Consider the following 13,698-nt stretch of genomic DNA (forward strand, 5'->3'; position numbering starts at 1 on the left):
AAAAAACGAAGCAAAAACCTAAATATGATTAATGTATATTTACTACAGAAAATAAATTGGGTCATTGCTATAACTTTGTAGAAAAATAAGAATGAAAATATACTCATAATGTAATAATTAAAAAGCAACAAGGAAGCTAGGCAGTGATGATATACACCTTTAGTTCCAGCACTCCAGAGGCAGAAGCAGTGGATCTCTGTGCTGTGAGTACAAGGACACTATGGTCTACAAAGTGAGTTCCAGGACAGCAAGGACAGGACTGTTATACACAGAAACCCTGTCTTGAAAAACTTAAAAAAAAAAAAAGTAACAGGCGCTGGAGAGATGGTCCAGTGGTTAAGAGCATGTATGCCTGAGTTCGGTTCCCAATACCCATGTTAGACCATCTTAACTGCCTGTAATTCCAGCTCTGGGGGATCCAACATCTTGTTTGGACTCTGCAGCCACCTGCACTTACATGCATGTACTCCCACACAGATTCACACATGAACACATTTTAAAATAATAAAAACGAATCTTAAAAAAGCAGTGAGACTGTGGGAAAGGCTTGGTTGATATAGCTTGCCTCGCACACAAGAGCCAGGCCCTGAGTTCAGTACCATTCTCCAGCACCTACACAATAAGCAAGCATGGTAGCATGCTCTTGTAATCCCAGCATTAAGGAGGTGGAAACAGGAGGTTCTCTGAGCCTTGCTGGTCAGACAGTCTCACCAATGAGAAACCCTGTCTCTAAGGAGGATGATGGCATCCTGAGGATGACACCTGAGATAGTCCTCTAGCCTTCATAAAGAAAGCAAGATGGAGTAACTATGTATCGCATGATCTCATATACACTCACACAACTTCTTTCTTTGTTCTCTTCTGCATTCTCTGTATCATATGTAGAATACATACCAAAGAAAGATTCAAAATGAAGTATTTCTAAATCCCTGCTATAGTTGTCAACACGAAACATGAACTCATTGCCCTTATTAATTTCTTCAGTAAAGGACTACAAAGGAAGAGCTGGGCATGGTTGAGTGTGCCTGTAATTGCAGTGCTGGGGTTGGAGACAGACAGATATAGCTGGTCAGTCCAATTAGCCAAAGCTTCAGGTTCAGTGAGAGATTCTGCAAAGGGAGACTCCAGATGCCCTTTGGCCTCCACATGCACACACATGGATACATATGTCTACACACCGATATTAAAGGTCCTGCAAAAGCAGTCATTTACTGTCACTAGTTTCCATACAGTTAAAACTCATGCTGCATTAACCAAAATCAAAAGATCTGAATACAGTATTACTCAGGTCCAGGTGGATATTTCTTTACCCTTCTTATCTCTGCTGTAGAAAATCCAGATGTTTTGAGCTGCTCACATTCTTTATGCAGGGTTTTAAAGGCTTCCATCAACTCTTCATACTGAAAGAGGAAGTTAGCAGGTTACCAGCTACGACTACATACAGCTGTGTTGTCTTCATCAAGCTGCCCATTAACTTGCAGCAATCACTTAGATCCTTAGAAGAAGAACTTTAAAACATGTTCTAAAAGCAGCCATGAAGGCACATGAATGTAATTCTAAGATTTGGAAGGCTAAGGCAGAAGGATCATGGGTGTGAGGTCAGCATGGGCTACATATCAAGGCCTTGTCTCAAAAACAAAACAAAGCCCTGCACATTCTTACAATCCATACAGCATGTAAAAAACGAGATCTGCATGGTCTCCTCAGTAAATGCTTCTCTGGCTCCATCTCTGGCTACTACTTTTTCACAATCTCAACTCTAGCTATGTTGACCCTGCAACAGCCCTGGTTCCCACCTGCAGGTTACCTATCCTATTCCCTTTGAGAACACTTGTGACGTCCTCCCTATCAACCTGGATAACAGATTCATCCCAACAGTCTCAGCATAGCTACCACTATTCTCAGAGAAGCCAGCTTTGGTTCCTTGTCTATCAGAGTAGAGATCATGTTATAATAGAGTAATTATTTGTCTGGATCCTTCCAGAAAAGAGCAATGGCCAGGAGGGTAAGGACTGCATTTATTATGAATACCTTCGTAACCCCAGGGCTTACTACAGGACATAATCCTCACAGGTGTATAATAAAGAGTAGTCAGTTAAAGAAAAATACCATAGCTGTTATCCTACTTTTAAATCAACAGTAGCCTAAGGTCTGAAAGTATAGTTCAGTGGTAGCACATGTCCCTAACATGCATAAGACCCTGAACTGGGGCTGGAGAGCTGGCTCAGTGGTAAATAGTACTACTGACTACTCTTCCAGAGGACCTGGGTTCAATTCCCCAGCACCCACATAGCAGCTCACACCTGTCTGTAACTCCAAGACCTGACACCCTCACATACATACATGCAAGCAAAACAACAATCCACGTAAAATAAAAATTAATTTTTTTTAAAAAAGACTCTGGGCTCAGGGGCTGGAGAGATGGCTCAGAGGTTAAGAGCACTGACTGCTCTTCCAGAGGTCCTGAGTTCAATTCCCAGCAACCACATGGTGGCTCACAACCATCCGTTATGAGATCTGGTGCCCTCTTCTGGTGGGCAGATATACGTGGAAGCAGAATGTTGTATACATAATAAATAAATAAATAAATAAATAAAATCTTAAAAAAAAAAAGATTCTGGGCTCAATCTCTAGCACCACACACACACCACAGTATTTTTTTAAATGACAATTATCAGAAATATTAATATTTTTGACTGGTCATATTCTATAAATTTACAAATCATTCATTCTAAAACTCTTCATTCAGAAAGACAACTCTCTCCGGGCGTTGGTGGTGCACAACTTTAATCCCAGCCCTCAGGAGGCAGAGGCAGGTGGATCTCTGTGAGTTCAAGGCCAGCCTGGTCTCCAAAAAAAAAAAAAAAACAGAAAGACAACTCTCTCTATATATGCATATATATACACATATATACATATATCTATATCTATATCTATATCTAGATAGATAGATAGATAGATAGATATTTGGGTGTTTTGAGGCACACTTTCTGTGTAACAGCTCTAGCTGTCCTAGAACTTGCTCTGTAGACCAGGCTGGTCTTGAACTCACAGAGATCCACCAGCCTCTGCCTCTCCAATGTTGAGATTAAAGGTGTGCACCACCACCATCCAGCAACAACATAAAATTTTTATTAGTATTTTTGCTAAATGTGCCTCTTTTTAAATACACAGACCTCTCATACATGCTTCAAGAAGTTTACTATTAATAAACTTCCTCTAGAGGAATTATTTACATTATCAAATACATATCAGATATCCAAAATGCAATCTTTTAACATCCCTGCTAGAGATATATGTAATACATATGAACCCATTTATGAAGGGGGTGGGGAGGGAGTAGAACTACTCCACACTTACACATCCCTGTTTTCTTTATCACATAAATGCCTACTAGGGCACTGTGGCTTTAAGAGATCAATATGAACTTTACTTTTACTGATAGCCATAACAATACATAGATGAAAAATAAAATCATTCCGTTGTTTTGATTCAGTATAAATACTGAGGAACCAACATACAGAAGTCACTATACCAAATTCTGGAAGAAAAAAAGACAGATAGTATAAACAACACCTGTCTCCATGGACCTTATAGTCTACTGGAAAAGACAAACTTCATAACAAACTGACCTAAATCAGTCTAACTACTATGAAATAAAAGTATAAAAAAAACTAGCCAGCGATGGTGGTGCATGCCTTTAATCCCAGCACTTGGGAGGCAGAGGCAGGTGGATCTCTGAGAGTTCGACACCAGCCTGGCCTACTGAGTGAGTTCCAGGACAGCCTCCAAAGCTACAAAGAAACCCTGTCTTGAAACCCTCCCTCCCCACACACATATTCTTTGAAATCCAGTTGGGTTTCTCTTTTTCTACAGTCTGTGGTCAGCCAGTTACTTTGAGACAAGAGGACCCAAGAACCAGACCACAGTAGTCAAGAGCTTAAAGAAAAATCCAAGGCCAGAAGCCAATGTTGCTGAGAAAAATGCACTGTAAACTTCCAGTACTCTCTCCACCCTGAAAGAGACTGCAACCCTGGATCAGATGCAGGGGCTCACATGTTCCAACTGGCCAGTAGTAGTATGACTGGCTAAATTTGTCCTGGTGTAATTATGATGATAGCCGGCTTCTCTCTCATTTGAATAACAAACAAACTAAGTAACTGCCTTGTTGTGAGCAGCATAGTGCTCTGCAGTCTCAAGCCCAGGGGTCCATCTATCCAGAATTACTAAATACAGAAAGTCCTGAACATCTATCTCCATTTCCTATCACCAAACACTACTTGTGTGTGAAAGTCACTGTTTAAGACATGACTACAGCTGACCATCAGCTGACACTATTTTCCTTTTGGGGCACTTGGAACCCTAAAGTAACAACTAGAGAGAGATTAACACTGAAGACAAGCAGCTTTGTCCACTACTATGTACCTGTTTATTGGTGTCGGCCACAGTTTCATCCTGTAGAAACTCACTTGGCACCTCCAGTTTTATTAAAAAACGGGCTAAATATGCCCTTTTCTTTAGTTCATTACTCCTCTGAAGCAGCCAGTGGAGCACTGGGTAAATTACAGGTTTACTTCCAATCACCAAACCCTGACGAAAGGTACTCCTATGAAGGAAACATACCACAGAAGCAGTCAGCACAGACAGGAAAGACAGCCTTTATTCAAAGCGTGACCTACACGGTCCTTATTGATTTAGAGACTACTTTTAAAATGTGGATACAAAGCTAAGTTAGTCTTACGTTAGTCAGAAAATTGGATCCTCAGTATATTACTAAAGTATCCAAGAAGTTGTGTTGAAGCATTTCAGTTGTTTTGGTTTCTTAAGGCTCATTTTTATTTATATGTATGTGTACATTTGTATAAGTATATGAGGGGTGTGTGTGTGTGTGTGTGTGTGTGTGTGTGTGTGTGTGTGTGTGTACCCTGAGAGGCCAGAAGAGGGCATCTGATGGAGAGCCACCAAACTCAGGTCCTCTAAGGAACAGCAAACACTATTGACACTGAGCCATTTCTCCAGCCCCAGACTTGTTTTTATCTAGAATGGCATAAATCATAAAATGCCATTTGCCTGACCTTTTTGGTCAGAGGGGGAGAACTGATCCACTTAAGACTGCTACATGACAAAACAGCATTAGAAGAATTAAAATGGTTTTCAAGTTCTGTGATATCCCAAGGCCATCAAATGAGGGAGCACCAGGTGTTGCCTAAAAAGACCAACTGTAGCATCTGGAGGATGGGGCTTTAAAGCATGGCTTAAAGAAAGCATGATACAGGAGCAGATTCTTACATGTCTGTGGCATTTCCTGGAGGTTTGTATTTAAGGATACCAAGAAGGTTCAGCATCCGTTTGGCTGTCTGCTCTGGCATCTCCTCTCTGATATCAACATCTTGCTAACAAACAAAGAAATTGGAAAATATGTCATTGTTGTATATTTAACAAAGAAAACTATTTAAACTCATTGACAAGCTTGCTCTGCTGGAGCTAACAGGCACAATGGTCTCTTCATAAAACAGATCACGTACAGGGCCCAGATGCCAAGTGAGGGAGCACATAAGCCAGATCAGGATTCAAGTTTAGAATGGCAAGCTTTAAAAAGTCTCCAATGGGAAAGTGTATAAAAGACATGAACTAACCTGCAATACAATAAAACCTTTGTAAAATGCATCTTTACTCCAGGACCAAAGCTATCCGTGTCTAGAAGCAGAGAAATAATGTCTAAATAAGGGTTGAATAAAAAACTGAGGGGCCAGCAAACTGGCTCAATGGTAAATGGGTCTGCAACCCCAGTCTGACTACAGGGACCCGCACAGCAGAAGGAGAGAGCTGATGCCTCAAAGTTGTCCTCTTTCATGGGTTTGATAAGCATGTACATGCACACACACATGCACACAAAAAAATAAAATGTAAAAAATAATTTTGTGGCCCTTTCTCTTTTCCTCCTGCTCTCTGCTCTGCAGTCACCATGTGACCTAGGAAGAGGACGCCAGCAGAAGGCATCCTCCATAAGATAAGTCTTATGATTATGGATGATAATTAAGACTGAGCTAGCAAATAAGAAATCCTAGGGATTGGCCAGAAGCACTGTACCTAATATAAGTCTGTGTTACTTGGGACCTTAACATGGCGGCGGGCGGAACTTGGGTGGCCTGGCAGAAAATGCCCATGTGGCAGCAGGACTCCGGAGGCTTTGGAGTAAAGACTTATTATTACAGAATGGTGTCAGGAGTGGGATGACTCCACGCCCTGAGGTTCCCAGAGGAAGCAGTGAACCTCCCACCATGAGCTGTCAGTTGCTGAGAGCCACCAGGTGCTGTGAGTCGCCTTCCTGCAACTAGCCAAGTGGCGGCAGAACCCAGCTGTGGACGGTAGTGTTATGAACTTCCATGTAAATTTCACAAAAGCTTATAAAGAGATTTTTAGTAGCAAAAGAACAGTCATGCTTGTGCATAACTTCTTGTTAGCAGCATTTTCTCGGGTGGTCTCTGTTTTGCTAGAGACAAGCAGAGACTTGAGCGGCCCCGCAGAGAGGTTTCCTGACTCAGTAAAAAGCAGGGGGGGGGGGGCAAAAAAACGCAGGGCTCCTTTTCAGAGGCCTGGCTAGCTCAGTCAGTAGAGCATGAGACTCTTAATCTCAGAGTCGTGGGTTTGTGCCCCCCACACAGTGGCAGTGACCACATCTTCAAGCCGGCAGCATGCTCCTTGGTGGCAGCATAGACCAAGGCAGTGAGCACAGCTCTCAGAGCTAATGGTAAACAGACCTCCACCATCTGGGAAAGAGAGAGGCTAAGAAAGCCGCTGCTTTAATTTTGGCAGTGTTGTTTAACAGTTAAAGGATTGCGTGGCCAGAAAAAGGTAAAGATTTACAATAAGGACAGATTCAGATAAAGAAAAACCTCTAAAGGTTTACAGTGTGTTTAAAAATATATGTAGGCTTTTGAGAGAGAAAAAAAAAAAAAAAAAAACAGGAGGAAAAAAGAGTAGCTGGGTGTGGTGGCACACACCTTTAATCCCAGCACTCCGGAGACAGAGGCAAGCAGATCTTCATGACTTTAAGGCCAGCCTGGTGTACAGACTGAATTCAAGGGCAGTCAAAGTTAACAGAGAAACCCTGTCTCAAAAAAAGAAAAAGTAAAAGTAAAAGAAATAAATAAGTAGCCATGGAAAGATGGAAAATACATAGTCTGTATACTATATGCTGTATTGTTGTCTTTAAATTTTTTGATTGCCGAGGAAAGAACTACAGCTACTAAAAGACATTTGATTATCAATGCTGCTAAATTAATCCAACTTATATATTTTAAAAATGCTTTGACTTCAAAATTTAAGCCTAAGGACAGGCTACTTGGGAAAAGATTTCTTGCTTGTGTTTCCACAGAAAATGAAAAGCTGTGGATTACTTCCAGACTAATATGGTTTGATCAAGCAACACCCCCTGAAGCAGTGACCCAACTGATCCTACATCCAAAACAGCTGAGATGATGCAGCGATAGAGGACTACAGCCAGGATTTCTGTATTTTTATCATGATCCCCATGGTATGGACATCGCCCCCAACCATCAGGAACCAGTTTGGAATGAACAATGCCCAAATTCCCAAATATTGTTTATTAATGTTTGTTTTCATTAAAAAAAATAAATTTGTGTAGTAGATAACTGAAATGTGATTTGGTAGAGAGGCCTAAAAGGTCATGACTGCTTCTTTACAAGCAGAGTAAATGGGGCCCGGGGAGGGCTTTGCAGACCCATAAAGGTTAGAGGCAAAGGTGTGCTGTCCTAACACACTTTTTCTTACAAAGAAAGAGAAAACTTAGCCACACCTTTATTTCCAGCACTCAGGAGGCAGAAGAAGGCAGATCTCTGTGAGTTCAAGGCTAGCCTAGTCTACAGAGTGAGTTCCAGGACAGCCAGGGTTACAGAGACCCTGTGTTGAAAAAACAAGAAACAAAACAGCCCAAAAGCAACAACAACAGAAAGGAAATTAAGAGAAAATTTACCTTGGGGTCGATCTCAGCCAGAACGTCATTGAGAACTTGTAATAGTTGCATTGGTCCCAGAGAATCAAATGTGATTAAGTTATAGTTCTTCTTAAAAGGTTCCTTATTGAGGCTGTCCACAATGAATTTGATTTGGTCACTCATGATTAAGTCTTGTAGCTTAAAACTAAAGAGAAAAAAAAAGAAAATCTTTTCTTGATTTTTTTGAAAAAGAAAATCAATCTTGATAGCTAAAGAAAGTATTGGAAGAAAATCAGAATTAAGCTCCTAGGAAGCAGGCAGAGATGTGTATGTATGGCATACAAAATGCAGGGAAAAGGCCAGTTTTGTTGGAAGAAATCAGAGTATGAAAATTCATTATGAAATCTGTATATGCTGTTAATATTTAATATGGACTCATTTTGTACATGTATCAACTCTGGCAGAAATCATCTGAACACAGGCAAAGGAATAACAACACAGCTACACAGTTTTTAGCTTGGGTTAAAGATAGAATTACAGGCAAGCTTTTTGTTTCATTTTGTTTCAATTTTTTTTGTTTGTTGGTTGTTTTGAATTGGTAACTCACATTTAAAACAACAGATTTTTATGGTAAAAAATCTAGATCTTGTTCTTTTTGAAAATCAGATCTGGCAACCTGGAGCCCATATTTGTATTAGCCTCAGCCATAGTATGCAAGTAGGGCCCACACACTACAGCTCAGGCATATTCTTTAGTGCTGTTCAGGTCTCTGCCAAACACTTCTCCACCTATGTCTATTTACTGGATCAGCCTGGAGGACCTCAACTCTGGGTAATTCAGACCTGGTTTCCTTTCACCCTCAATGAGGAAGCGAACCATCTCCAGCTTTCTGGCCTCCACCTCTCATCCCAAGTCACTTGTAAGCTTCTCTTTCTTACGAAACAAAGGCTTAGATCTCATCAGCTTTATGATCCAGCTCAACCTTTCACTCTGCAACAGTCAGGTTACTGCTCCCCACTTCCACCCACTTTTCTCTGCCTGGCATGTGTGCTCCTCCTTTACCCTTGTTTGGAGGTGTGACTCTCACACTCTCCAGGCCCTGCTCAGGTGCAAAGTTTTTTCAGAAAATCCTAAAGTTCTGCAGCAAAGGAACAGAGCCTGCACTCCACCCCCACCATACCGACTGCAGACTGCAAGGCTTTCCTTTAGCTACTTTTTATGTTGTTCTAGTTTCTTAGGTGCACATTGTTTCTTGCTTTGCAAAGCTGTGCATTCCATGAGGAAGCTATACAATTCCACTTTGAATACACACTAAGCTGGAAACAGTGACCTCTACAAGGCTGAAGGAACTCAACTTGTTCATAGGCCTCAAGCCAAAAAGCAAAAAAAAACCCAAAAAACCTAGAAGCCCAAGTCTAAAGGAAATAAGGTAACCTTAAAAAAAACTAAGTATCTGGGGCTGGAGAGAGTGCTCAGTGGTTAAGAGCACTGGCTACTCTTGCAGAGGACCTGGGGTTTGGTTCCCAGCACCCACATGGCAGCTCACAACCATCCCTAACTTCTCCAGGGAATCTAACATCCTCTTCGGAACATCACGGGCATCAGGCATGCGTGTGGTACATACACATACATGCAAGCAAAACATACACCTAAAATAAGTACTTTAAATTCATTTTTTTAAATTTTTAATTAAAAGTTGTGTATCTGATTCAGTCACTGAAAAGGCTTTCCCAAGGGAAATTGCTTTACTGCTGGCCTGGGGATGTAACTTAGTTGGTAGCAGGCTGGCCTAACATGTAGGGAAGCCCCGGGTTTGATTCCCAGCACTGAATAAACTAGATGTGGCTGTATATGGGAACAGAAAGATCAGAAGGGCAAGGTGACTTCAAAGAAGCCTGGGCCACCTCGTCAAATCCACAACAAAATTGACCTGCTGGTCCTGTCTATGATGCCATATCAGTAACCCCAGGACTGGAGAGGCTGAGAGAGGAGGAGCCAGAATTTGAGGCCAGCCAGGGCTACACAAGACCCTGTTAAACTAGTAGAGTGAGACAAAGGAAGAAAAGGTTATCTCAGTGCTTTCTTAGTTAAAACCATGAAACAGATACTCTTTCAGTCAAGACATAAAGTGAGGCCATGAGCATGTTGCTCTAAAAGAATTTTTTTTTTCTTTTGAAACAGATCTCACTATGTAGCCCTGGCTGACCTCGAATTCACTATGTAGACCAAGCCTCTGCTTCCAGAGTGCTGGAATTAAAAATCAAGGGCCACCAAGCTCAGCATGAAATGGGTTCCTTAATTGGGTAGGTAAAGCAAACAAACAAAAACTATACAAAATAGCAAAAAACTAAAAATATTACTATTTCATAATAATAAAATTATGAGTAAATAAATAAGATGGTAAAAAGGAAAAAAAAGTGACTAACTTACTAGAGCTTCTAAATTTAAGGTTTCTAAATATCTCAGCCAGGGATAGTGGTGTCTGACTTTAATCTCAGTGCTAGGAGGCAGAGGCAGGCAGATCTCTGAGTACGAGGCCAGCCTGATCTATGGAGTGATTTCCTGGACAGCTACACAGAGAAACCCTGTCAAAAATAAATAAATAAAATGAATTATCTTTTTATTTATTTATTTATTTAGGTTTTTCGAGACAGGGTTTCTCTGTGGCTTTGGAGGCTGTTCTGGAACTAGCTCTTGTAGACCAGGCTGGTCTGGAACTCACAGAGATCCGCCTGCCTCTGCCTCTGCTGGGATTAAAGGCGTGCGCCACCACCGTCCGGCTTATCTTTATTTTTTTAAACTATGGAGGTTCAAGTGTTCAAATGTAAAAATATATTAATACTCGTCTTCGTATCCACATATATTTAAAATAATTTGGAAATTATCAGTAGGTTTTCTTTTCTCTTTCAAAACCACAAAATCAAACCATCTGGATGAATGAGTAAACTGTTGCTAAGAAGAGAGCAGAAAAGTGGGATCGTGGGCGCTAACGAGTATTTACGGGCAGGTAATGGTTTCTTCAGTGGCGTGCCACCGGTAAGCAACCCATGCTCCTGAAAGAAACCTAGTTAAACTCACTGGGCCACCAAAAAAGGAGGAGGGTGGGCATTGAAGCTGAAGGGAGACGAACTGGGAAATGGGAAGGGAACCCAATCGGTGGGAGTGGAAGGGGGGAAAAGAGCGAGAAATGGGAGGGTGGTGTGATCAAAATACACCGTATGCAAGTACGAAGACCGACCGCATAATGGCACCCACTAGGCATAACTAATCTATGCCAATCAAAAAAAAAAAAAACTTTCTTAAAGGAAGAAACCAGCTGGGGATCCCACACCCCAGGTCGCCCACCAGCCTGCAGAGGACAGAGATGTTCTTGAACAGGTAGGCTGTGGGAGCCCGGCGGGCGCTGCGCGCTAAAATTAGCAAAAGCAATTACTCTCCCTCTTCCAGCGCAACTGGCCGCGCTAATTCACCAGCACTCACCCACAGCAGCGCCCAGGGGGCCGCGCAAGAATTAAAACCAGGACGCGCGCCTTTTATCTGGCACAAGTCGGGCAGCGCGCGCAGGCCCACGGGCTCCTGCGAGTCCCAGGACGGCGTCCCGGGCCGAGGGGGACCAGGGACCCCGCTCCCGCCAGGCCCCGCGCGGCCGACCCCCGAGCAGGCCCTGGTGCCGCCACCCGCCCGGGGCGGGCGCAGTTTCGAGGGGACTCGGTTCGCCGCGTTTCCGACCGCGAGTTGGCGGGGTTACCTCAAATTCTCCTCATGAAACCACCTCCCCACCCACCGGGAGGCACCCGGGCTCTCCGGGTTCCTAGAGACCGCTCCTTGGCAACGGTTGCCATGCGCTAACGTCATTTCCTATGGCTTAGGGCACGCACCGGGGGCGGGGCCTTGGGCTTGGAAGCTGGTTCTGGTGTCTGGGGTCCCGAGCCATTGCAGAAAGCCTAGGGTGTCCCGGGCTTCTGGTCCCACTTAGGGCGATAATAATCTTTGCGAACCTTCTACAGCTCGCACTTGAGCTGTGCTATTTGCGTGTGCTGCTTCATTCATTTATTTATTTACCAAACTTGAAGCGACTACTTCTTTGAAGCAGGGCTACATGGGGTTTGGGGTCAGGAAGCATTGGGTGTGGCTTTCGAGTTTAGGTTTCGACGTAGGCATCTCCAGATTAAACCATGCATGGGAGCAATTATACAGGATGGTATATTACACAACATGCGCGGAGGGAGACAGACAAATGGAGTCCTCTGAAAACTGGGTTAGTTGCGCAGACATCCTTGGAGAAACGGTGGATTTAACATCAGACGAACCACAACCTAAAACTAACAAATGATAAATTAGACCTTACATGCCCCCATACTGCTGGCTGCCGCAGTTAGAGAATGCAATAGAGAGCAAGCTAGCTCAGTCTTAATTATCATCCATAATCATAAGACTTATCTTATGGAGGATGCCTTCTGCTGGCGTCCTCTTCCTAGGTCACATGGTGACTGCAGAGCAGAGAGCAGGAGGAAAAGAGAAAGGGCCACAAAATTATTTTTTACATTTTATTTTTTGTGTGCATGTGTGTGTGCATGTACCGCAGGGGTGAGGGGGTAAGACAAACAACACCATTAAACAGGCCAGGACTGAGAGAGATGTAACAAAATGTTCCAGTGATGATGAAGCTTAGATGATGAGCCCCGCGTTTACTGGGGAACAGGGAAGGCTGAAGGAGTCATACTATCAAGCCTCCATCTGAAAGTTTAAGGGCCAGTAAAAAGCATCTGGTGAGATCGTTCAGCTGGTAAAGGTGCTTGGTGCACAAACCTAATGATACCAGACAGACAGCTTGTTGACAGGCCAAAGGGAGATTCGATTCCTCCCTGTGATTCCTTAAGATATAACCTCCGTGGGACTCATTGAGGAATCTAAGAAGACATTTCCAGTAAGTTTCAAAACAGACAGGCACTTCTGAGTCTGTCTGAAGCAAGCTACCTGTAGGTAGCCCCCTCCTCCTCAGACGCCAGGCCAAATCTTACATCTAATCTCCCAATGACTCCTTTTAACTGAACTGTATTTGAGATTTTCAATAGATTCTAACCCTATGTGACAGTAGTTCTGAAAGCTTGTCACTTCAACTTCATCCCCTCCCTCCCTCTGCCGCCTCTGCTCCCACTGCTATTCCCCCTTCCCTTTCTCTTCCTTTCTGCTAACCTTGCCTATGCTTGGAAGTCACTCTCCCATTGGCTTACATCTCCAACCTTTGTTTTTAGTTTTAGTATATCATTTACTTACTGTATGTAGGAGGGCAAAATCCACTATTGGGAATGCCATCCCTGGGCATATGAGCCAGGAGGAATGAGCAAGTAAGAAATGTCCCTTTGTTTTTTTCGAGACAGGGTTTCTCTGTGGCTTTGGAGACTGTCCTGGAACTAACTCTTGTAGACCAGGCTGGTCGCTAACTCACAGAGATCCGCCTGCCTTTGCCTCTCTAGTGCTGGGATTAAAGGTGTGTGCCACCACCATCCGACTCCCTTTGGGTTCTTGCTTCAAGCTCCTGCCTTCAATTCCTGCCTTTACTTCCTGACGACGGACTGCAATCCTTAAACCAAGTAAACCCTTTCGTCTCCAGTCTGGTTTTGGTCGTGGTATTTTATCACAGTCACAGAAAAGCAAACTAAAACTGGTGGTTAGATGTTGTGTGCTCGTGAAGTTCAAGAATATCTCGACCATCAGGTGTGACTTAATCTGAGCGTTCA

General features: G+C 43.0%; 1 protein-coding gene across 2 annotated transcripts in view; it reads right to left on the reverse strand.

Annotated features, from left to right (window-relative positions):
* Positions 1 to 11,813, reverse strand: part of Ift81 (intraflagellar transport 81) — a 72,637-nt gene extending 60,824 nt beyond the window's left edge. Inside the window, exons 1-5 of one of the 2 annotated variants that reach the window (XM_027414040.2) lie at positions 11,706 to 11,813; positions 7,997 to 8,162; positions 5,290 to 5,393; positions 4,426 to 4,606; positions 1,311 to 1,400 (exon numbers count right to left, since the gene is read on the reverse strand). In XM_027414040.2, the coding sequence (XP_027269841.2) occupies positions 1,311 to 1,400; positions 4,426 to 4,606; positions 5,290 to 5,393; positions 7,997 to 8,162; positions 11,706 to 11,812 (648 nt within the window). In that variant the 5' untranslated portion in view covers position 11,813. Of the gene's footprint in view, positions 1 to 1,310; positions 1,401 to 4,425; positions 4,607 to 5,289; positions 5,394 to 7,996; positions 8,163 to 11,437; positions 11,686 to 11,705 lie in introns of those variants that run through there. The other variant, XM_027414041.2, reaches the window with a different exon arrangement.
* Between the last annotated feature and the right edge of the window lie 1,885 nt (positions 11,814 to 13,698).

This window comes from Cricetulus griseus, chromosome 4 (assembly GCF_003668045.3).
Source record: "Cricetulus griseus strain 17A/GY chromosome 4, alternate assembly CriGri-PICRH-1.0, whole genome shotgun sequence".
Lineage (NCBI taxonomy): Eukaryota > Metazoa > Chordata > Mammalia > Rodentia > Cricetidae > Cricetulus > Cricetulus griseus.